This window comes from Mirounga leonina, unplaced genomic scaffold, assembly GCF_011800145.1.
Source record: "Mirounga leonina isolate KUSES-001 unplaced genomic scaffold, KU_Mleo_1.0 Mir_173, whole genome shotgun sequence".
Lineage (NCBI taxonomy): Eukaryota > Metazoa > Chordata > Mammalia > Carnivora > Phocidae > Mirounga > Mirounga leonina.
In genome coordinates, this window is record NW_023270447.1 from 22,224,343 (window position 1) to 22,249,799 (window position 25,457).

General features: G+C 43.5%; 1 protein-coding gene across 2 annotated transcripts in view; it reads right to left on the reverse strand.

Annotated features, from left to right (window-relative positions):
- Nucleotides 1-16,842: 16,842 nt before the first annotated feature.
- Nucleotides 16,843-25,457, reverse strand: part of HS2ST1 (heparan sulfate 2-O-sulfotransferase 1) — a 169,887-nt gene continuing 161,272 nt past the window's right edge. Inside the window, exons 5-7 of one of the 2 annotated variants that reach the window (XM_035018116.1) lie at nucleotides 22,818-22,915; nucleotides 20,862-21,019; nucleotides 16,843-19,988 (exon numbers count right to left, since the gene is read on the reverse strand). In XM_035018116.1, the coding sequence (XP_034874007.1) occupies nucleotides 19,759-19,988; nucleotides 20,862-21,019; nucleotides 22,818-22,915 (486 nt within the window). In that variant the 3' untranslated portion in view covers nucleotides 16,843-19,758. The remainder of the gene's footprint in view (nucleotides 19,989-20,861; nucleotides 21,020-22,817; nucleotides 22,916-25,457) is intronic. The other variant, XM_035018117.1, reaches the window with a different exon arrangement.

Here is a 25,457-nt window from a genome sequence, read left to right on the forward strand (position 1 = left end):
GGGCGGTCCCTGCTAAGGCCCTACTCTGCATGGAATTGAAGAAGAAAGGTCCCCTGTGCCCTTCCTTCTGCGCTGCAAGAGCCAGCTGGCAGGGACGTGCAGGCACCAGTGGGCCCAGGTGGAGAGGCCTGGCACAGCCCCCCAGTTTCCTTAGTCCAGGAGCGGGTGTGGGGCGGCAGCAGAATTGCCCGCAGGCCCTCTTCGAAGGGGGCATGGAGGTCATTAGGGTGCATGACCAAGGGTGGAACAGGCTGGGACAGCCCTGGGAGACTGGACACGGACAGAAGCCCTGGGTCAGGGGCCGCCTCTCTCCACTCCCCACCACCCCGCTCTCCACGCAGCGGGGGACACGCAGCACGTGGACAACCCCCTCTCAAAGTTTCCTCATGGAATCTCAAACCTCTGAGGGCCTGATTAGGGAGGTGGGGTCCACAGATGACCTCTTCCCACCCTCCACCACCCAGAGAAGGCCCAGAAGACCCCCAGAGAACATTCCACAGTGAAGCAGGCCTCACTGAGAAGCAGAGCCTCTCTTGTTCTGTCACTCCTTTGGGGCTGGAACCCTCCTCCTGCCTCCAAAGGCCCTCAGGGCTAAGACCGGGCTGGGGCACAGGGCTGAGGGAGAAAGGAGGCCAGGCGGGGGGCCTCCAGTAGGGAAGACAGTGCCTGGTGTTTCCCCGAACAGGACAGAAGACTGGTTTCCACGCAGAGAAAACACAAATAATAGCAATACAAATCACAGAGTTCATAAACCTTTTTCTCCTCACTTAAAAAATTCCTACTCCTATAGTGGGAACCTCTGAGGTGGGGTTTTGATAAATCTGCGTGTTGCTGGTTGACAGTAGGGACAAACTGGCCACTGAAAAAGAAAAATGGCTTCCTCTGTCCCTAAGGTTAGAAGCGGGAATGTGTCTTGGGGGCAGAGGCTTTCTTCCTTCTGGGGGTTCCCTTTGGTGACTGAGTCATGCAGAAGTCATTTAAGTGCCTCCTTTCATCCCGACCCTGCTGAAGCTCTCCGGATGCAGTTAACGGAGTCTGTACTAGGGGCTTAGGAGCAGAAGGTCTTCAGGATTTGGAGACAGCCAACCAATAGGAAACTACGTGAGAGAGACAACTTTATAGTAAGTAGGAGGGGAGAAAACCTTTGAACTTGAAAAATAAAACACAAAATTATTAAATGAAGCTTTTAAAAATCTTATATCTAACACAACTTAGGTTATAATGACAAATATGCATTAAGTCTTACTGAACAAAAAATGGATTATTTTTTAAGAAAAAATTCAAAATATTTGTACAATAGCACTAAATCCTTTGCCAATCACATGAAGAGACATTTTTACGAAAGCATGCAGGAGCTTTATGAATTTCCCCAAAGGCTTCTCCTGGTTGTTTGATACACACACTTTTCTCTTTGAAGTGGCCCTGGGGTCACTGTCTCTGTCAATGTTTGGTTTTCTCGTGGCTACCTGCCGTGCCTCCACCATGCCCCTATTTTTGACAGTTTGCTAGGATTTGAGCAATTCTCCAACTCCGTTCTCCTTAACACCATGAAATCGTCCATCTCTTATAAGATTTGAAACTTGACTTTGAAATGGATTTGCGTCGCTGGCACCATCCTGTCTGATGTCTATACTATCCCCCAGTCCTCGGGAGTTGGATCGGGAAGGGACTTCATTGGGTAGCTGGGCGGGAGAGGGGAGAGGGTTCGTGTTCACAAGCAAATATTTTTGTGTTGTCACGATTTCCATTTCCCCATGCAACCTTGTAGCTATGGGGACTCCGGCGATGAATACTTGAAGAACCTCTGTGATTCTGTTTGTGAAAATAGGGGGGAGAAGGAGTACGTGTCCACAGGAAAGCCTGTTTTTTTCTGGGTTTGTTTTAATTCTTCCTTTTTCTCACTCCTTCCCCTTGTGGCCTTCGTGAGGAGGCCATCCAGCAACTCTAGCCTTTAGTCTAGGCCTTAAATTGGCGGTTCAGCATAATTCCTGGAGGTTTGCATGAGGACTCCAGCAGGTCACCAGAGCGGGAGGCTGAACAGTGATGGAAGGGCAACGTTCTCATTAGAACGGGTGTTCATTTGCTTGGGTGTCCACAAAGCCAGAACTAACACTGGTCGATAGTAACAACGTAACTGCTATCTTTATTGGGGTTTGGAGAAGTTCGTTTGCTGCAAATCACAGAGCTGATGAAGGGCAGAGATTCACACTTATATTTCTCTCACCATAGAGGGTTTTGGAAATCAGAACTTGGACTTTATCGGGAGACTCCACTCAGGCTAACTGTTGGGGTGAACTAATCTCACCCCTCTTTAATGAGCTCTACTGCTGGGAAAAGCTGAGTTGAACAGACAGCTGAACTTCCAACCAAACAGGCCCTCCTGCTCTTTCTCGTCTGAGTTGACCCTCCCGCCCACACCCAGTGGTCTGGGAGTAGAGCCTGCCCAAGGGCACTAGCCACGGGGGAGGCCTGCATAGAGGGGACAGAAGGGCGCAAAATCCCCTGGGGCTCACTTGAGGCACATCTCAAAGGCAGAACGGTGTTCCAGTGCCCCTCCAAACGAAATCATGTTCCATGTCAGGCCAACTGGCCCCATCCACCTGCTAGGGAGATAAACGGAGAGGTAAAAACGGCTAGTGTGCTAGAACCAGGGTTCTGCCAGGGAGAGGAAGGTGCTCAGGGCAGTGGGGCCTGGAGGCACAGGAACTTTAGGAAAGGGAACAGCCTGGAATTGTTCAGATAGATGTGTGCCATTGGCTTTGAGGGGCTGGCCTACAAGTGGGCAGTTAACCCAAAGAGAGGATGCATTGTCCTAGAGGAAATTCCAGGTCTTTCCCTGGCTTAGGTGGCACAGAGGAGGGTTCAAAGGCCAGCCCACAGGGTTCCCATCCCGCCTGCCTGTGGCCTCCTGCTCAGAATGGGGCACCACACATATGGGGCTGGTGGCAGTTGAACGTGAGGTCGCATCTGCATCCACGGGAGCACCGGAGATCTTCCCGGGACCTCCGCAGCATGAACTATCCAGCCAAGCTGCAAGCCCACCACCCCCTCTTATTAGCTGGGCTCAGCAGCACAACGCACTGCCAACTTAGTGACCAGAACAGCACAGATTTATTCTCTTACGCTTCGTGATGTCAGAAGTCCAAAACGGGTCTCACTAGGCTTAAAATTAAGGTGTCGTCAGAGCTGGGTTCCTTTCTGGAATCTGTTTTCTCGCCTTTTTCATCTTCTAGAGGTTGCTCATATTCCTTGGCTCTGGGCCCCCTTCTGTCTTCACCGCCAGCAATGACCAGTTGAGTCCTTTCGCTTCACATGCCCTGTCACTGTTTTTTCCTTCCCCTTCCAACTTCTAAGGGCCGGGAGAGGACACGGGGGTCCACCTGGATACTTCGGGATGTCCTCCCTGTCGCAAGGCCAGCTGACCAGCATACTTGATTCCATCCACATCCTTAGTTCTCCCTTGCTACGTAACGTAACACATTCCCAGCTTCTGGGAATTAGGACGGGGACATCTCTGGGAGGTCATTGCTCTGACCAGCACACTGCCCTGAACCCGACCGAGCATCGGCTGGCGCGCCGCGCACACACACACGACAGACCTAAGTTCTCCCAAAGAGAAAATCTGAACAAGGAGCTGTCTCGTATCTCGTGGCTTCTGCATCTGTTATCTACGGTCCCTCTTCTACGTGAGGCTGGTTTTTACTTTTTCAGACATCAGAGATTCACTGCTTGCTGATTTTTAATCTCATATTAAGTTGGAAATGCTTTAACCCAATTAGGAACAGCGTGCTGCATGTGGATGTGATCTCCAGCCAGTTACTTATTTCCCTCAGGCTTCCGCTGAGCAGAGCGCTTTCATGCCTGCACACTCCCCGAGGCGTGCTCCAGAAGGTCCGGCCTCCACGGCCACATCTGCGCCTCAGCAGAGCTGCTTCCTAGCAGTGCAAGTGTTAACTGCATGATTAAAGATCAGGAGAAGAGAGAAATATTTTCTATTTTTAAAACCCCACAGTTATCAATCTTTATTATAAAAAACATATGCGCCTCCCCTCCTGTAGTAGACGTGTTCCTGACCGGGTGTATGTAAATCAAATTCTTTATAAATTGAGTCATATTTTAAATGCACTAGGGGAGCTGGCTATTTAAAGGCATCCTGCTGTGAATCTTTTTGTCAAGCCAAGAGGCTGTTTGTGATGCTAATTTTCACCCCTTAATTTGTCTGTTTTGTAGGTGCAGATTTTCATAAAATCCCCCAAATTCACAAACCAAAACAAGGCACACCTGTATCCTGTATTTCAAGGGTATCTTTTTCGTAAGAGCTCAAAGAGCTGTCAGGTGGATTATCTCATTTATCTTCTCAACATTCTTCCAAAGGAGTTTGGGGCAGTCATTATTATCCTCAAAGGAGGTGTAACTGTCTCCCCAACAGCCACTGCTTGCAGGGGGGCCCATGAAAGGAGAAGGCAGGCGCCGCTGAGAGCTATTGATTTTCCAATTAAGGATGGGCTCTGTCCTGGAAGGAGTGCTTGGGAAGGTTTTCTTTAGACCCCAGAATGTTCTTTTTTGCTACTCTTTGTCACTACCGTCCAGAGAGAGAAACTGAAGAAGAGAAATTAAGTGCTTGCCAGTGTTTTAAATGTTCACCGAATGCCCAGTGTGTACGAGGTGTGGTGTTGGAGTTGGGGGGAGGGCAGGTGTCCAGATGCCAGCGTGGCCCTGACCTAGAGCTGGCCACCTACAATGCAACATTAGGAAACACGGACACCTTGAGCTCACCCCCAGTTTTCTTCTCCCAAGGATTTTAGAGACATGAACTCATTTGATCTTCACAACACTGTCAGGTAAGGTAGGCTTTGGTTTTACTTTTTGTAGCACAGAGAAACTTAGAGATTCGCGATTTTCCAAAAGTCACATGGCAGATAAGTGACAGAGCCAGCACTGAAACCCAAGTCTGTTTCACTCCAAAAGCATGCTCTTCACATGTCCCTGTTACTGAGCACAGACACACGCGATGGGCTTTGTGGGTGCAGTGGCGGAAACAATAGATTCTCCCTCTCAGAATCAAAGAAACCATCCCAGAAAATGCTATTTGAACCAGGCCTTGAATGGTTAAGAAGGATTTCCACAGAGAACTGAGAAAAGAAAAATGGACCAAGGCATGAAAGTGTACATGAGCGGTCTGGTACGCCCAGGCTATGAGAGGGGGCTACAGAGGTAAACAAGCTTGAAAGGGGAATAAGGGACGTATCATAGAAGGTCTTGAACGCTTTATTAAAGGAGCCGAAACTCCTTCCCACAGTAGTGGGAAGCTGCTGAGACTTTTTCGAGGGAGGAAGCAAATTCACTCTGGAAAACAATTTTGTCACCAGTGTGAAGAAAGAGTTAGAGCCAGAAGATCAAATCTTGATGAAGTTAGATAGTTAATCCTTTTTTCCTCTTATCTAACAAAACAGCTGGATCTTTGAATAAAGAAAGAAGGGCAAGGCAGGTACTGGCCAAAGCCACCACGGACTTACCTCCCCTCCCCGTGCACCCGGTGGGGCAGACGCAGAGGAGTAGGCCACGGCCTCTACTTCTCTTCCCCCTGGAAGATCTTCACGGGTGCGAAGGACAGGGGTGTGTGGCCAAAATCTGACTCTTGCCCTTGAGGCTGACTCTCTCCTTCAAGGCATCTGTCCTAAGGCACGAAACAAGAAGTGGGGCCTGGTGAGCGCCTCGAGGGGCACAAGAGGCAAATATTAACAGTCACAGTAAACTTTCTTCTTCTAAAATGCAAGTTTATTAGATTCATCTAAATGGAGTTCCAAGGTCTTTGAGCTGCAAAACCAAGAAAAAGGAGATGGTGGAAGCTATGGGGGTGTGGGGCAGCATGAAGCCTCAGGTCTTCTTTGTGGATCCAAACCACCCACCATAGTTTACGAATCTCTAATATCCACCTTTCAGAGTGACCGTGCCGGGCCGTGAAGGAGGAGGAGAATTGGAATATGGTGGATACTTCCCCTCAGTTTCTGGTTTTTGTCCTGCAGCGTAAGCCTTGCATTTATTAAAGAAATCGGGGCTCCTGGAAGAAAGGAAATTTAAGTATAGAAGTGATTATGATCGTATTGCTATTAGCAGTGGTGGGTTTGGCATGAGGCCTGGGCCACCCGGATACCAAAGGCCTAAGTGACTAAATGGGAGGCTCAGTCTGACTCAGATGGGTCTGATCTGTCAGCCAGGATGGTGCTGGGGAACCTCCTGCAGACAGAGGGAATGGTGGGCCTGGGGGGCAGGGAGTTACACAGGGGGCAGGGAAAGAGGCAGTAACAGCGGGGGTACCCAGATTCAGGGGGCTCTGGAGAGTTCAGAGCAGGTGCCACCCATGAAATGAAATCTCTGGGGCCGGGAGGCCCTCCTCCTCACTTGCTTCTGTGCCACCCCTCCTTGCTTAAGGATCCTGGACTTCACAAGGCAGAGAGATTATGCCTTTGACGTCAGCCTTTGTACACACTGCAAAATTTCAGCTCTGCCCTCCCGCCCTGGGAAGGTTAGACTGATGAGCATTGGTATCGCCAAACCCTGCTTTGCAGAAAGTCCCCGGGTGTGTAGACGGAGGGAGTGTGTTAACAGAAAGTGGCAGAGGGGAGTGAAGGGATGACTGGGAGGGGGTAGGGCCACTAGGGGACAACCAGGCTTTACTGGGTCCCCAAGTTGGATCTGGGCCAAGTCTGCTCCACGCAGCGCCCAGGAGGAGGCTTAGCACCTTCCACCAACCCCAGGTTTGGCAGCCTGGACAATCTCCTGCCATGGTGGCTGTCGTGCAAAGGCGAGGTTTGCATCCGGAGACCCTGCTAGAACAAGAGAGCCCTGGCAGAATTTACCAGATGCCCCAGCTGCCCCGGAGAATCAAGGACTCAGCCTCAGCCTACACTCCCTCCCAGGCACATTGACCGCAGACCCAAGGCCCTGAATCTGGAAATCTGATTACTCTTCAGACGGTAACGACAACAAACTGACATTTATTGACCTGGGAATGACACATGAAGAAAAAAAGACTAGGAGCAGGGAGTTCCAAACGCCAAGTGGCCTAAGCTGGCCCTTCCCAGCTCCCAGCTGCAGGCCGTCCTGTTGGAGGCCTTTGCTGAGTCCCAAGCAGAGCGCTAGCCCCCAGGGGCTAGTGCCACAGCTCCAAGGTCCCACGTCCCCTGCTGCCAAGCCCTGTGGGGCCATGTGGCAACACTGAGCAGCCGCCTGCCGCAGCTGTCCCAGTCTGTCACACAATGGGTAACAGCCGGAAATCTGCAGTCAGACGTGGATTTGAATCCTGTCTCCACCCCTTCCTAGCTGCCTGATTGTGGGGAAGTATCTGGACCTCTGTGAGCCTCATTTTCCTCATCTGTAAAAGAAGGCTAATAGTAATTCCTCAGAGCGTTAAGCGAGTGAGATGCCGACAAAGCACCTCGTACAGCACGAGCTCGTCGGAAGGGGCTCTCTGTATGGGCAACCGTTCTCCTCTTCCAAAAAGACAGGCTCAGCCTCTCCTCTGCTGATCTCTAGAGCCCGTGGGAGAAAGGCCTTGCCATGCAGGGCGGTTGGTGGGGGGTCAGTTCTGGTTTCCCTGGAGATCCTTTGAGCTAGGGACTAAGCCTCAGCTTGGGCTCCTGCTTCAAGGAGAAATAAAACGCAGGTGAAATTCATGAGAAGCAGGCGGGCACTTTCGTTTATGCCACGCAGCTGATAGGGTCCACATGCGCCCACAGGCCGTGGCTCTCTGCTGGGAAAACACTGCCGGTGAGGCTTGCACCAGGGATTTCCCGGATGGCCTCTACCCACACCTCCACAGATACTGCCAGGCAGGGAGCAAAGAGTCCTCTTGCCATTAAATCCATCACCGCCAAGTATCAGGAGTGAACAAGAAGGTTGGGCCCGGAAAGCTCTGGGTGAAACGTGTTTCTTCTGGGTAGCCATTTGGGACCCCTGCTAGCCTGCTGGCCTTGGGGATTCTGGTGGTGATTTTGAGGCCTACCCCCACGCCCCCAGCTCCATGTTCGTCTCACCCGGAAAGCAGAAACTCTTTAGATGGGGCAGAATTTGTGCCTCATATACAGAGTTTCTTATTGACCTTTTCTCCTCTCCCCCAAGGGGTAGTTCAGAAAGGAATTTACCAAAGTGGAAAACCTAAGAGAGATGATAGTAAGGAGCCCACATGGAACACACAAGGCAGTGCAGCCAGGTGGACCCTGGGTTCGAATCCTAGCTCATGGCTTCTTTGTCACAAGAGGCCTTTGTCATCTCCTCCCTAGACTGGTGCTCTAGCCTCGTGGCTCGTGAACTTGTCTGTGTCAGAACCTCGTGGAGGGCTCGTTAACACACAGCTTGCTGGCTCTCCTCAGAAGGTCTGGGGCCCAAGAAAATTGCCTTTCAACAAGTTCCCAGCTGCTGCTGTTACTATTGATCCAGAGACAGGATTGCACTTTGAGAACCACCACAACACTGCACTTTACGATTAAGTTAATCTGTAAAGAACCCTTTGCTCACAGGGAGACGGGAACACAGCTTCACCATTTGGTGGACTGGGAATCCTGAGGGCTGGATTACTAGCTGTTCAATTTCCTCAACTGTAAATGAGGCTAAGGCCAGCCACCTTTCAGGCGACAGTATGAGGAGATAAATGTGACAGTGCCTTGTAAAGTCTCACACCCTATGTGATTGTAAAGGATACAATATGGGGATTATTCCAAGGGTTAAAGTTTACAGTGCAGAGGGAGGTCTGTTGTGCAGCGCCTAGCACATAGCATGGCTCATTAAATATGAACTAAATGAAAAAAACAATATCTAAAAATAGCCACTGATTCCATGGCAGAGATTTTGGTCTCTGTCATACATTAAAACAAACAAAAAAAAATGGTAATAAAGTTACAACACATGAAATTCATATTTCAATCGTGGGTGGCAGGGACCTCCTTCTTGGCTTCTGATCCAATTCATTATTCAAATCCTTTTACCATTGAGCACTCCACTGCTTAATGTGGAACCAACTATGGATCTTGATAAGAAGAAAAGCCTGGGCTCTGTTTCCACTTTGCTCTTGGCAGTCCTCAGGCCTCCAGGATAACTTTCTTACAAAATGAATAGTGTTGGCTCCCAGAGAGACCAATCTAATCTCATCTTGTCCTCTCAGAAGATCCGTATCAAACATTACAGACTCTCTGACTGCAGGACGGAGTATCTACTTCCATCTGGATTTGGATCAGTGTTTAAATGATCAAGAAGAGAGCCATTAGCATGGTAGAAATAGAGAAGCAAAATATAACTGGCCCCTTTTTTTAAACATTGCTCTTGTCGAAGGTTTTATTTGAAAAGCCCCCATATGAGACAAAGACAGAGGGAAACGGCACGAGTGAGAAAGAGCAAGAAGAGAGTTTAAAGCCCATCGCCTCCTCTAAAAACACCTATGAATGAATCAACATCCTGAATTTTTACTGTTTATGGGCATGACAGTCTGATCAGATAACCATACTGTGCCAAGAGACCTAATTACAGATCCACTGGAGAATTTAAATTACTTTTAAAGTGGGGGGAAAAAAGTCTCTGGTTACTCTTGGGTGGAATAAAATGTCCCTTATTTCCAGTCAGCCATTTTCAGAAAGGTGCTGCCCACCTCGAATGGCATTACTGGTGAGCTGTTCCTCAGAAAAGGGGTAACTTCAGACAATCAGTTTTGAGAGAAGCTTAAACACATCAGTTTCCAACACTCAACACTCTGAAAAATCTCTACAAGGTTTTTACCTCTCAACCCGGCTGTGTTATTAAGGGGGCCCCCAGAATCAGTAAAAGGGATGCAAATTAAATGTTCCTGCCACAAACACTTTATAAATAAATCTCTAGGGAGACTACGTGAAACACCCCGATTTCGGTCAAAATGGTTCACGTTTGGGAGAGAAAAACCAAAGTTCAGAAGCTAGATCACTTAGGGACTGGAGGTCTACCCTTTGCCAGATTTTAACACTCAATTAGATGTAGGCTAAAGCTTTAGTTTGCTACTTTAAGAAGGCACAATCTTGAAAAAAAAAAAAATCAAATTAGGTGAAACCTATCCCGCAGCTGACTACCTGAAGAAATTAGGTGTTCAAATGTCAGCGTTCCTTTGGTGTCAGGTTTCTACTAAGAGATTGATTTACATCGGAAGAAGGAAGAAAGACGGAGGGGGAGAGAGAAAGAACCAAACTGTGATTCTAGAATCCCAGGATAATCACCGTTGGATCTGCCTGACTCCCAGCCTCAGAGGATTGTGGAGTCCCATGCACTGCACGGCCGGGAGGAATTTCTTACGTTCCTACAGTCATTGTTACAGTCCCAAATACTCGTTGTATGCTGCCTGTTTGCTGGGAAGGCGGGGAGTGTTTAGCAATAAAACCTGAACACAGGGTCAGTTCCTGCACCTGGAGCTGACCGTGTTCCTTTCCCAGCATCACGGATAGGTGGGCAGCTCTAGTAAGTCGGTTGCCCAATGCTTGACTGCAACTCTAAGATGAAAATTGACCCAACTATGCTTTTTCTCTTTCCCTTTAAATTCTCAGTACTAATGATGAGAAACATTTCCAAGCATGACTAATTTTGAGGCTTTGGCTTGAGGACAATCACAGAGATAAGGCAGAGGCTAAAGTGGACTGATGTGTTGCACCAGCCGCCACAGGGCAGTAGCAAAGTTTTGGGGAGGTTCTTCGCCACACCCTCACCCAGGTCAGGGTGAGCAAAAACAGGCACAGGAATCACATATTTGATAGCAAGACAGTGGATTCTGTCTCTGTGATCCTAGTGTTCTGGGCAAACACTAGCCTGCATATACACTTTCACTTGGAAAGTAGCCATCGTTGCATAATTGGGGCAAAGGCAAGAGATGTAACATTTGTACGGATGCAGTGTTTTGCAAACCCAAATATTGCTTCCCACTCTCTTTACTACTGATCGCTTCCCATCTGTCACCAAACGTTGGGGTTTGTGACCCTGAGATGAAACCGCTTCCCGTGACAACTGCAGAAACCTCCTCAGAGGTTTTCGTGTCCCCCGCCTTTTAGTCCGGGAGCCCATTCTCTACACTATGCTGCATGTAGCTTTTAAAAACCCAAACGTGACAATCCTCTCCTTACAGCCCCCATCACCCCCGGGTTAACATGTAAACTGCTTAGCTTTAGGATTCAATACTAAAAAGATCTCCTTGGGGGAAACAGCAGAAAAACAGGAAGGACAGAGCCCTTAGCTTCCTCAGCTCTAATGAAGGGATAAATCCTTGAATGCTTAGAGTAAACCAAATTTGTGGGTTGTGTCCACATGTATATTGGTTCTACGTGGGTTTCAAACAACCAGTTTATAATGAATTCTGAGAACACAACCCAATTAGAAGATTGGGACGAGGTGTATTGCTTTATCTGTGTTTCTTATTGTTTTACTGACTTCGGAATTGAAATATTTTAAAAATTACATCTGAATGTTAGCAATGCCTCTCACAGTAAAAGCTTATCATTTTAACCTGTGAACCCAATTAGGCTTCTAGAGAAGTAGGAGGACAGATTCATTTGTCATAAAATTAAGTCTATCATATGGATGAATATGGAGGTTTACATTTTCAAGCAAACTAATGGGTCTAGGCGTTAGTACTTGATTACCTGGGCTAGGTTGCTGCTTCTGCTATTTCAAGGTTAAAACTTAGAGATGAGCTGTTAGGTATATTAAATTAAAAGGTCTGAGATGGGGGTTAAGAATCTTTAACAATAACAAAATAGGTGGTTAACCAGGAAGGTAAAAAAGAGATTTTTGCTCAATGCTCTGTATTTCTTCTTGGCCTCCTTTCTTCTCAACAAAGAGAGGCCATGCATCTTTTGTCCATCTTTCCTATTCCTCATGCCCAGCACATGTTAATGAATGAGCGCATATACACCTCCACACAGTATGTCCGAATAAATGAATCCTCATCTTTTTCATCTTCACCATCGAAGATAACATGAGCACTTCCTCAGTGCTTACTATGTAACAGGAACTAAGTAGGTACTAAGTAAGTACTAAAAGGAACTAAGTAAATACTAAGTAAGTTCACATGCATATTATCTCAATCCTCTCACTGTCCATTTTACAGATGAGGAAACTCAGCCTCAGAGACGACGTTCTGTCCAAGATCAGATAGCTAGTAAGCGGTGGCGCTCCAGAGCCCATTCTCTAACGCCTGTAAAACTGCCCTTTTTTCATGGCCGATCATAGAACTCTCTTTTTTTGTAACTGCATCTTTCCAAAGTGACTTTCCGTCGTCCAGCTCTGAGAATCTGCAGAAGCATCGTGTGCATGGTGATTTGATGCAGAGCTGTGGGGTAGAGGAGGGAGGTGCTGAGTCTTACCGGAATACGAGAGATCAAGTGAAGTCTGAGACCTCTTTTCAAGGTGAATAGTAAGGATATCAAGTTTAAAAAAAAAAAAAAAAAGCGTATGGTAATCGCACCAAGCTGGTCATGTGGTTTTGAATAAACACAGGGCCAAAAGGTGGGAAGAAAGGAATAACTCTTTGGGGTTATCTTCTTGTGAATTCCCATAGTCATCGTTTTCAAACCAAAAAATCATCTATTCAAAGGGATTTCATTCTCTCTCATAAAATGACACAGATAAAAGGCAGCAACAACAAACTCAACATTTTTCTTGTTGTTTCTCCTCACAGGTCTGAAGTGGTAACTATCGAGAAGTCCATTATATCTTATATATATGCCCTTGGAATATTTTTAAAGTTTGTGTTTATTTTCATGCTACAAGAAATATAGCAAACCACAAAGAGAATAGCCTTTATAAGACTTCTCCTTGTTTGCTCATGCCTGGAGTGGAAAGGGGGAAAACCTGCATACCGAAGTCCATTTTGGTGGTGGTCTGCTTGCACGGTGGTATACCTGTGCCCTATGCTAACAGCTGAGACAGGGTGTAAGGAAGACAAGGCAAGCCAGTGGGGGGTTTTCGCCTTCGGAGAAAACCAACGGACAGTGATCTGGGATGTGCATCTTGGTACTTGTTACTATCGACAGAAGGTTCCGGAAGCTTAACTGCCACTTTAAAAAACAGCTAGCGGGCGCCTGGGTGGCTCAGTTGGTTAAGCGAGTGCCTTCGGCTCAGGTCATGATCCTGGAGCCCCGGGATCGAGTCCCACATCGGGCTCCCTGCTCAGTGGGGAGTCTGCCTCTCCCTTTCTCGTGCTCTTTCTCTCTCTCAAATAAATAAATAAAAATAAAAAAAATCTTTAAAAAACAGCTAGCAACAGGGTGCCTGGCTCAGCTGGCAGAGCATGCGACTCCTGACGTTGGGGTCATGAGTTCGAGCCCCACAGTGGGCGTAGAGATTACTTAAAAAAAAAATAAAGCTCACTGGCTTATTTTATTTTAAAAAATAGGAATGATGAAGAGTACAGTGAGAATGTGAAGGTTTAGGCAACAATCATTGCGTATCGTTTGTTTTTCAGATGTCCTAAAGCCCTGGAAATCTAACATGATCACCTGATTCGTAACTCTAAGACAAATGCTCTTTTCCTACAGAGTATAGTTTTGGGTTTTTCTTCCCTGTTGAAAGAGGGCCAATCATTTTAGTCCAGGTAGCCTGAGCTTTACACGTGTACTTCTTGGTAGCACATACCGTTCAAATAGAGTATGTGGACAAAGCCACTTCTGGAATATGCAAGTCCCGTCTCCTTTAGCACCATTAGCACCTCCCACCTCCCACCTTTCTCATAGGAAATCTGTAGACGGAGACAAAAGCAGGTATCAGAACCAACAATTATCTATGTTATAGGCACACAAGGAGGCATTACAATAATAACTTGTCGGTAAAGAGTAAAATTCAGTGGCATTTGAAAATATTTATAAAAAGATCTTCTATAAAGGGACATGACTAGTGCTCTGCAGGGTCAGAAGGGCAAGCCAGCTTCCTAACAATATTCTAACAGAGCGCATAAAAGCTATTAGTTATTAGTCTGCCCCAGGTCGGCACTTTATATCCATGATGTCCAACCTTCACAACACTGCGCTCTCCATTTACTAAAGTCACACTGCTAACTGCAGGCCCTTCCGACTCTCAAATCCATGCTGTGTGGGTACAGACCAAATCTCCTTTTAGGAAAGTTCATCACTGAACTGGTATGTTATTCACCACAATACTATAGAATATAAAAAGAACCAATTATTTGCTCAGAACAGTGAGCCAGTGGCTGGGAAGTGGCGATGTACACAACTGAGAGTTTCTCCGTTAAGGGTGAAAAAAACAATTATTAGAAATGTGTATTCTGGGGATGCCTGGGTGGCTCAGTCGTTAAGCATCTGCCTTAGGCTCAGGTCATGATCCCAGGGTCCTGGGATGGAGCCCTGCGTCAGGCCCCCTGCTCCGCGGGAAGCCTGCTTCTCCCTCTCCCCCTGCTTGTGTTCCCTCTCTCGCTGTGTCTCTGTCAAATAAATAAATAAAATCTTAAAAAAAAAAGTGCATTCTTTTTTTTTTTTTAAGATTTTATTTATTTGAGAGCGAGAATGAGAGGGAGAGAGAGAGCATGAGAGGGGGAGGGTCAGAGGGAGAAGCAGACTCCCCGCTGAGCAGGGAGCCTGATGTGGGACTGGATCCTGGGACTCGAGGATCATGACCTGAGCCGAAGGCAGTCGCTTAACCAACTGAGCCACCCAGGCGCCCAATGTGTATTCTGTAAAAACATCATGGGCATGTCCCCGCTGCGTAATAAATGTTAATCAGGTTAACCACCCACCCCTCCCAACTTCCTTTACTCTTCTAATTAAGTGTATACCCTAAGTATACCTTGTAAATTTTCTATCTGAAATTTCAACACTAATGATGAAGTATGAAGCAAAAAGTGGCAGGGGCATGTCAGTCGGTCTGCATGTCATAAATAAGCCAGAAAATCATTACAGATCAATGATGATGCATAGGTTTCTGGTGGCAGTGATAGCTGAGACATTCAACACCGAATCCACTTGGAAAACGTCCATCAGTGTCAAGGCTACGGAAGAAAATATTAAAACAGGACACCAAACCATTTTTCCCCTTCCCACTGAGTGTTTATTTTATAGCTTTTGCATCAGGTAATCAACTGAAACACTTCAACAACAGAAAGCTGGCAGAATGTTAAGGAAAAGAGTGATTATCTCTCCAACAGATGTGACAAATGGTTTCAAGTTGGAAACAGTATTGCATAAATGAATCAACCGAATGGGGGAGGGAGAAGAGAGGGAGAGCCGAGATGGAGGAAGGAGTGAGCATCTTCCAACATGGATTGTGATGGGGCAAAGGCACTGTTTAGCTGTCTGTAGTATTCAGAAAATAAAAGTCAAAATAGACAACCCATGTTTTCTCAAAATTACATTCAACACTGCTTTAGAGATGCTCACATACCTGACTCTCAATAGAAAGCTGGGGAAGCTGTCTAAAAAATCAGATAGACAGCACCAGTGGGTCTAACTCATAGGCTCACCAGTAATGTGTTTTAAAGAGATCATCACCATCAGGGTCCCTCTATCAATAGTACTGCAAAGGTCACAAAGCTGCATGAACTTAAATTACAGGATAAATCTGACTAACTGATCGCCCATTTCAATCTCTAAAATTCCCACTGCAGGAAATCAGAAAGTAAGCTCCACTCCAGAGGAGCTGAATTGGCAGTGCATTTGAAACAGGGATGCTTTTCCCTCAAAAGGCTGCCTGAGCAGCAGTTTAGCTGGCACGGTACAGCAATTCTGCATAGGGTAAATGGATGCAAAAATTTCACAGCCATTGCCCTGCTTCCTCTCAAAGTAAATAGCACTAATTTATGAAGAGGCAACTTTTCAAATCATAAAGTAGAAGCACCTGGGCCTCTTACAGACAAACTTCATAAAAGTTTACAGTACCGTACAGCATGGTACTTCTCATAATAAAGGCTTCTAGAACCTTAGGTGTGTTTGAGAATGATCAATGGGAAAACCCAGATAGATGGCTTACACAGATGTTCTCTCTGTGGAATTTGAATGTAAATTAAAATACCAGCTATGCACTTGGGAACCAGCCTTTAAATTCTCTAGTGCTTTTAAGAATTTTTATTTTATTTTATTAGAAAAAGAGAATCATTGTCTACAAACTATTTTCTTTCTAACTATGCAAATACAATGAGCAAATCATCTGCAATATCAAAATACTGTTTGTAAATCACTGATGGCACTAACAATTTTATGAATTTCCAATAGGACATAATATTGAGAAAGAGCAACAGATTTCAAATTATAGGCATTAACTGAATTTTAAGAATAGGAAATAAAATTTAAAGTTTAAAAGTCAGTTAAGTTTAAGTTCTCTGATTTTCAATAATTTAAACCCAATCATCAAGAATTCAGAAGCACCCAGTATGTTCAAAGTTGCACAAATGGGTATGGATGATAGAAAAGTAATCCCCATGCAATATTTTAAGTGTTGCTATCAGATATATTTAAGCGGTACTTTACAGATTAAAGCTCCGTAAAATCAAAATATATCCTCCCCATTACATTTTAAAACAGTCACAATAATTTATCGACAGTTGCCATTTCACAGCAATTAGAAAACAGGAGTTGACACAAGTTGAACAAAAAAAGTATTTTCCTCTTTTAGGAAATAAACATATGCATATATATATACACACACACACACACATACACACATAACATCATCTTTTAAAACTCAAAGTGGTTAATTTGCTTTTGTATTATAAAAAAAAATTCCCTATGGTCAAAATACTGAAAAAGCGCAAAGGCTGAAAAAAGAAAACCACATTTGCCACTTTAAAAAAATACATTATTGTCTCAGTGGTTCTATTTTTTTGATTATAAAGTTAGGTATTACGAGGACTCTGCACTCGTCAGACTCCCAGGACTGTACTGGACCAGACGGAATTCAATCTAACCCTTTCTCCGTCTCCAGGAAGGATACTCCCTAACCCATCCTACAAGATGAGAGAATACATGCCTCTCTTACGAACTGTTAAACTGGGAGAGAAAACATGCCCACCTGGAAGCAATCTAAGTCATAAAAGTTCATCAATCTGTGGGAGAGACCACCTGATTAAGAAAGCTATTTGGATATAAGTTAGGAGCTTTTGGAAGTATATAAACTCTTTTAGGTCACTAGAATACAGATTTAAAAAATGGTTTCTCCATAAATAACCATCTATTATGGGGGTTGGTAAACTACAACCCATGGTCCCTATCTGGCATGTCACCTGTCTTGGTAATAAAGTATTATTGGAACACAGCCATGCTCACTCATGTCTGTGTTGTCTATAGCGGCTTTTGTGTTCAAATGACAGGGCTGAGTAGTTTTGCTGGAGACTGTAGAGACTGCAAAGCCTAAAAGAGTTACCCTCTGGACCTTTGTAGGAGAAGTTTACTGAACCCATGACACAGGGCACTACGTGCTACTCTAGTTCCCTAAGAGTTAATGCACCTCAAGATTTTAGCGTGTCCTCCAAGAATAACCTGCATACTGGGGGGTTCCTTAACAGATTAAATGTCAAACACCCCACCCTTGAAGTGGTGCTTTCCTTTTGGGCAAGGGAATCATTTGTATAGATTTTCAATAAATATCCGTAAAAGTTAATAAATACACACACAAAAAGGAAGCCAAATAAGGAAAGTATACCTATCAATGTTCTCTTAATGTCTTCCTGTTAAGGGGGGGGGAGGAGTACTAAAATGATTCTCTGCCAACTTCCTTCAGCTTTTCTTTAAATTTGTTTATTTTTTGATAAGTCATGCCCCCTCCTCACCCCCATACAATTAAGAACCTTTAAAGCAGCCTGCCTAAAATGTTTCTTTACCTAGTTTGGTGAGACTTTGTTCAGGAACAGTATTTATTTAAACATAGTAAAGATTATTCTTTTAGAAAATGTTCCTAAAATTCTTTATCTCTGTTACTCTAAGAGGGGTAAGATGGTACAGGGAAATTAAACTCTGCAAAATATACCTTAACAACCAGAGGTACAAAATAGCTACCATTTCTGAACGGTAACGTAAAATAAAAACAGACAAATCTCCCAAATTTGAAGAGCACATTTTCCCCTGCCCTGAGTCAGCTAATGAAGTCTTTTTCAAACATGGAACCTCCTGAACTCAAGCAGCTGTTCATGAATCTTTAAGAGTTCACAGGTGTTTCATATTTCCATAGTTGTTCAAACAGGGAAGATAAAACAGAGAAGATACTTATCGAACACAAATTTATATCAAGATTAACCGTTTTTTCAAACCAGGTTAGAAGTAGACTTTTCCCTTCTTTGTTAAAAAATGAACGGTACGGAACTGTACGTGAGAGATGTTTCCATCACCCCTTATGGTTCTACAGCGCGTTAACAGTTTCCAAAGTGCTTTCACGTGCCGTCTCATTTATTCCTCACAACACCCCTGTGAGGTAGGTACAGCAGGTATTAGTCTCCTCATTTCAAGATGAGGAAACTGAGGCAAAGAGAGGTTAAGTGACTTGCCCAAGATCACACGGCTGATAAGTGGCAGAGCCAGGACCAGAAATCAAATTTTCTGACTCCTTGGCCAGTACTCTTTCCACTCTAATTACTGCCCCCAATTATGAATAATGTTCTGTGTATCAAAATTGAAAGGTTACTGAAGTTCATTTCAGTGATGTTTAACAGTAAAGTTAATTGAGAACTACAAGAACAGGTCTGATGATTTTACTTGAATAATAAAACTGGTGCAAAACCACTTTTACGTAATTACTTACAACCTTTTGGTCCAAATACATAAAATATGCAATATTTACAGCAATTTCCTTTCTTTTTTTGTAAATGCAATGCTTTAAAACACATTATAAAGCACCTTAGTAAAAATAGTCTACAAGTAAAAGTACAGAAGTAGGAAAATCCTACCCATACCACAGCTCACTAATGGAGTTATAATATGGAATCACCAATATGTCAGTATACCGCTCTACAAATAACCCATGGAGGAACAAATACTAAACTTACTTTTTTGATATTAATGTGTGGAAGCCTTAATTAAAACTCCTGACAATGTCAACATTCTTTGAAGTATCTCCCCAATCTTAGATACTGGGGAGACGGGAATGAGAAATACTGCTTTGACTCTTTTTAAAATTGGTTTTTAACACTAATGATAAGTTTTTCTTTTTTAAAGAATATTAAAACGACCTACATAAATGTGGGCAATTCCAACTACAGCAGAAACATTCTTAGCAAATAGGATCAAACATTCCAATGAATTTCATGAGACATGATTCACAAAAACAAAACACACACTGCCAAACAGTTAATAACACTATTCAGTAGAGGTGTATAACCCAAACCTCCAGGTGAGGGCGGAAGTAGCAAATGGATTCATCTTCACTCATGGTTAGCTGGAAAAAAAATGCTTTATCAAAAAGACAGTATCAGAACTTGTGTTTAAAATTGTATTTAGCCTCCAATTAGACCTGCTATGTGTTTATTTTAGGTGATGTGTAGGCTTTTTCCAAGCAGGAGGTTATAACTCCCACCAAAATTTAACCAGGAAAAAAGAAAAAAAGAAAAAAAAGGGAAGAAGAAAAAAAGGCCGAAACTGAAACCTCTTAGGCCACTGAAACTTACCAGCCAGCATCTACCTCCTCGGTGTTACTGTTCCCTAACTTGGCTCAATACACACGGTCTTACACACCAATTGCAACCTGACTTGTGGGGCCGAGAACGAAGGTGAAGACAGGGTCAAAGTTTTAGTTCAAGAACCTAAGAGTCACACCTTGTACTCAGTTCGATTTAGGGTAAATCTTTTCATAGAAAAAGTTTTGTGCAAGGATGTAGAGGTCTCCGTCTTTTTCCCGTACAGCGTGGGCTCTGATGAACTGGAACTGCTCCAGAGCAAATTCATAGAACTCATTCTCCATTTTCCAAATGTCAGACTGCTGCAGTTTTGCAATGGTTTGTTTAGTTGGGAGTTTCTTCTCCGTGGTTTTCCTAAGATGAGATTTCTTTCCTACTTACGAAGGAAAAAAGGAAAAGGTGAGTAATTCTGAGAACACACAAAAGAGCGATGCTTCTTTACGTGGAGAAATGGATTAAGTTAATGTGGCACTTTGAAGGACAGTAACAGTGTTTTGCATTAATATCATTCAGGCGAAACTAGTGCCCTAATCATACTAGAACTGTGATTTATTCCTTTATAATGTAAATCCTGAACCTGTTAAAAGACTGAATGAGATGTCAAATAAGAAAAGTAAGGATCACCACTCAGTAAAGTGTAGGCTATCGCCTTACATGCTGTTCTAATCTCAAACGCTTGGTGCTCTAACTAGTTTATTTTTTAAATATGATAAAATATCTATTTTCAAACTTAATACTAATTTACCATAACCTACATTCTCTACGTGTGAGAAGCTAGGGTATATGCATACTCTAGAAGAGTCACTATATTGTATTGTATATTGTAATCAGCACGTGCTGATTATCACGGCCAGGACTCAGTCTCACCGTCCCACCCACCCCTACTCCAAACAGCATTAGGCAGGTCTCAGGTGCAATACGGTCATAATGTTTGGTGTCTGGCATTAGTTAATATTACACATTTCTAACGAAGGCTGGTTCTGCAGATCGTATCTTTCCACTATTCCTTGAATGCCTTCTAATTATCATCTAATGCATGTTTATTTGCTCAAAAAATACTGAACGAACACCAGCTGTGTGCCAGGCTCTGTTTTGTACTGAAAATGCTAAGAAGAAACAGGCAATATACCTGCCTTTCTGGAGTTATATCTTGTGCTTTACTCAAGAAACGTCAAATCACACATATTTTTCAAGTTGCAAACAAACAAAGCTAAGGACAGCTTTAAAAAGAAACCCGTCCTTTATATACCTGTTCGGTAGAGTTCTGTAGCGCCCCTGAAGAACCGGGGCAAAGCCGCTTCCAGCAACATGATAAAATCTTCAAGCTCTTCAGTAACTCCCACCAGAAAGTATTCATTAATTAGGTTATACTTGGCTTGATCCATAGCCCACCTGCTTCCCACATTCCTAAAACCAAAGAAAAGGAATTAAAAACCTGGCTGCGAAATCTGCTAAGTATTTTTGATGCCTCTGACACTATATATTATGGAGAAAATAAACACGTGTCCATCCAAAGCCTTAATGCCCTTTTATTAATGTCTTCGGTGGGGGGGGAGGGGGAAGTAAATTACTTGATTTCGAAGGTCCCTCCCAGTTCAACGAATCTATGAAATATACTAAAGCAGTTCAATTAAAATCTCCTCACTAAAGTCCAAAAGAGCAATACCCTTTTATTGCTCTAAGGCGGGAGTTGGCAAACTTTTTCTGTAAAGTGCCAGGGAGCAAGTATCTTTGGCTTTGCAGGCCATATGTTCTTGGTTACAAATATTAACTTTGATCTTGAAGCATGAAAACAGTCATGGACAATAATAAATGGAGATGGCTGTATTCCAATAAAACTTTATTTATAAAAACAGGTGATGGGCCAAATTTGGCCTCCAGGTTGTAATTTGCCAATCCCCATTCTAAGGATATGATTAAAAATTGAGAAGATGTTCTTCCTTTGTTTCCAGTTCTTCTTATGCTGTTATTATGCTTTGGTATAATCTATTGAGTAAGACCCTTAAGGTTCACAGTGATCCTGGGGCGCTTGGGTGGCTCAGTCGTTAAACATCTGCCTTCAGCTCAGGTCATGATCCCAGGGTCCTGGGATCAGGTCCCACATCGGGCTCCCTGCTCAGCGGGAAGTTTGCTTCTCCCTCTCCCACTCCCCCTGCTTATGTTGCCTCTCTCGTGGTCTCTCTGTCGAAAAATAAAATCTTTAAAAAAAGAAAAAAAGGTTCACAGTGATCCAAATAACATGTCTCACATAATGAAAAAAAGAATGAAGGCATTCCTTGCACTTCTCATCATGGTTTTAAGGAAGACACTAACTCTGAATGAGTTCCTGTTTCTACTTTACCTATTAAAGCAATTAGAACAAATAAATATGTATAAAAATGTACCATTTTTAAAATTTTTTATTATGTTAATTACCATACATTACATCATTAGTTTTTGAAAATGTACCATTTTTTAAAAAAACTGAAAACTCCGCACATTCTGAGGAAATAAACTCTTTATTAAAGATAAAATATCTATTTTCCACCCCACATTTATTAGCAGACTAAACTGCAACCATAACCTTGACTTCTCTCAAAGTAAAAAAATCAGTTAACAGTAAAACCAGGTGAATAATTTACCCACTAAGCCTTTTCTTGATCTAAACTGAATGGCTAAAAGCTTAGGAGAAAATGAGGTTTATGAAATGATCCCTGGCCTCTAATTAAGAGCTTTGCTGGAATATAGCAAAACATGTTAACACCAAAACCAAAAAACTACGGGGCGCCTGGGTGGCTCACTTGGTTAAGCGTCTGCCTTCAGCTCAGGTCATGATCTCAGGGTCCTGGGATCGAGTCCCGCATCGGGCTCCCTGCTCAGCGGGAAGCCTGCTTCTCCCTCTACCTCTGCCCCCTTCCCTGCTTGTACTCTCGCTCGCACTCTCTCAAATAATAAAATAAAATAAAAAACCAAAAAACGAAAAAAATACCCAAATTAAAAACCAGCATCTGAGAAAACATTGCAAGGATATGATGTATGAAGAATCTCTTCAATGCACTTAAAGGTAACTATAAAACTAGGTATTACTTAATCACATGTTATTTTTAGCCTGGTCTTTCACTAATTTCCCTATAGCTAGCCCTTGACTACTATGTTCACACTTGTGAAAAACAGATTATAGAGATAATAAAGAAGATCGTCAACTGAGCTAACTTTATGTCCCTACCAGCATTCGGAGCTGTGGCCACAGAAGAACGGGATTTGAAGCCAGAGCTTCTCCGCAGCACAGTCTGAGCCGCCCTCGGCTACACACTCATCAAAGGTCTGGAACAGACACAAAGCAGCACATATGAGTCATAGACGCGGGTCTCACCTACCAAACACCTTAACAGGGAAGTTATTAAATACATGGGCCGCAGCGGGTGGGATGAGCTAGTGAATTAAAGAGGTAGGTGGGTTACGAAAGCACACTTGAGATATTAGGGAAAGTTAAAGGATTTTTTCCCCATCTTTGTTTAATGCTGATGTGTATAGGTTTTTTTGTTTGTTTTGTTTTCTTAACTGATGAAATATACCCTCCCCCACTCAGATAATAATTTGTCCTTGAGAGTAAGTACTGGTTTATGTTGAATTTGTGTATTTGTACTTTCTAGCCCCCTTACAAAGGAAATAAAAACAAGGCTAAAGATACTTTATGGGAAATAATCATTTGAAAAGAGTATAAAGGAGGACTACACTTAAAAGCCTTCTCTCCTTTTCATGATAAACAAACAAAAACTCATTGTACAAAGCAGATACTGATGACCTGTGTGCCCTCCTGTCCAGGGCATCGGACTGAATTAATTAAAAGGGAAAGAGACTCACAGGTTACAAATCTAAAATTAATCAGCTTCACTTCCTCGAATACTTACTGTCTGTCACAGGCATTTTAACAGTAGGCACTACCTGTTTGAAATGATACTGAGATCCCAGAGAACAAACGTGGGAGCTCTGGTTGTCGTGGTGAGACATCTACAAATGCTACCTGTTATTTCTGAGAAGAGAAAGTGTGAAAGAATAGAAAGAGCACGAGAGCTGAGTCAAGGCTCTTAGGTTTCTGGAACCAGGTTTGACCTTATTGTAAGTAAGTCTTTAAGGACTCCAAACCTCAGTTTCTAACCTATACAATTAGATAAACTCAAAGGGCCCCTTTAACCAAAAATCTATGAGAATAGAGCCAAAAAATCCTTACACCTGGTGTTGGGTGGAGCTAGAGTGGAATGATTCTCTTTATTCTGGCAACATTCAAAAGACAACAGCAGACCACACACAGCCCAGAATTCACCCATTCCTTTTATAGATGATCTTCTCCATGATATAGCAAAAAGTCTATGACTTGGGTTTGAATCCTGAACCCAGAAAACTTAAGTTTTGTGTTTGTTTCCTTACCTAAAAAAGGAGGACATGATCTTACTTTGAGGAAGAAATAAAATCATGGATGTAAGAGAATCCACCACAGTGACTGCCCATTGTAGGCATCTGATAAAGGGAATGTGTCTACGTCTGTGCCTGTCTCTCTCCCACCCCACCTCCCCAAGTCAAATACAATGTTTTGTTGGTTCTTGTTCTCCTTGACCTTCACAGCATTTGACCACCTCTCCTTTCTGAAAATCTCTTGGGTCTCTCTGCCCCTAATAGATCCTTGTCTATTTCTTTGGACACTCCCCTTTCTGGCTTTGTTGGTGCTCTGTGCCTTTCTGAATGTACTATCATTATCTTCTTTGAAGGCATGTTTTGGTCCTTCCACCAGGTATGGAAATTCATCTCCATGATCTTCTCTTTGCCCACTGCCTTCCTTAGCTTATTCACACTTTCTACTTCCTTGGCTTCGTTTATAATTTCTAGGCAAAAGACTTCTAAATCTGTACCTCCAGATCCATCACTTCTCATCTTCTAATACCTAGTGTGCGTGTTCATTTGAATTTCCAATATTACCTCATGCTCAATACTTCTGGCAAAAGGATTACGTTGCCCATGTAATTCAGACTGAAGATCTCAGAACATTTACGAATCTTTCTTCTCCCTCACCTAACATCGTTGAGGTAATGTCTTTCCAATCCATCTTTTCTTTTGTCAATCTTGCTTCTATCAGGGTCCCACATGCCGTGTCTCCATTGTTAACAATCACTTTCTAATGGGCTGGCTCCCTTCCCTCCTTCCTTCAATTCCTTCAACCTGCTCTGTACAGTTACCAGATTAGTCTAAGGAGTCACTTCTAACATCCTCTACTCAGAAACCTTCAATGGTTTCCAATGTCTCAACAACAACAAAAAAATCCAAACTTTTATCCTGGCTTTAAAAAATGCTTCATATTCTGACCTCGAAATGCTAGTCTAGCCTTATCTCTATGTGTAACTTCCATGTTTACCAGATTAGCCTGTTTTGTAGTTTCTCAAGCATGTGATATGGACCTTAAATCTATATACCTTTGCTGATTTCTCTAAAAGTGCCTTCCTTCTACCAATCTTGTTTACATGAAGACTATCTTTCCAATGATTCTGGCCCAAAGTTACTCTTACTTTCTTTGGGCTCGTATAAATTAATTGTATACTGCCTGGTAATAGCCAGCTTTTAGGATCCAGGTATGTATATCTATATATACATCTTTATCTGAAGAACTTGCTTCATATACTTTTTTTTTTTAATGTGTATTATGTTCTCTCTCAACTACAATGAAAACTTCTTTGAGGGATCATGCAGTATGCATTTGTGTCCTCCAAAGCACACAATCTATTGCCATTCAAACTGTCTGCACAATTGGTAGTGGAAATAACTGGAAAGACTGCATTTCAGGGATTTACATAAATTTTAAAGGCACAGTTCTAGT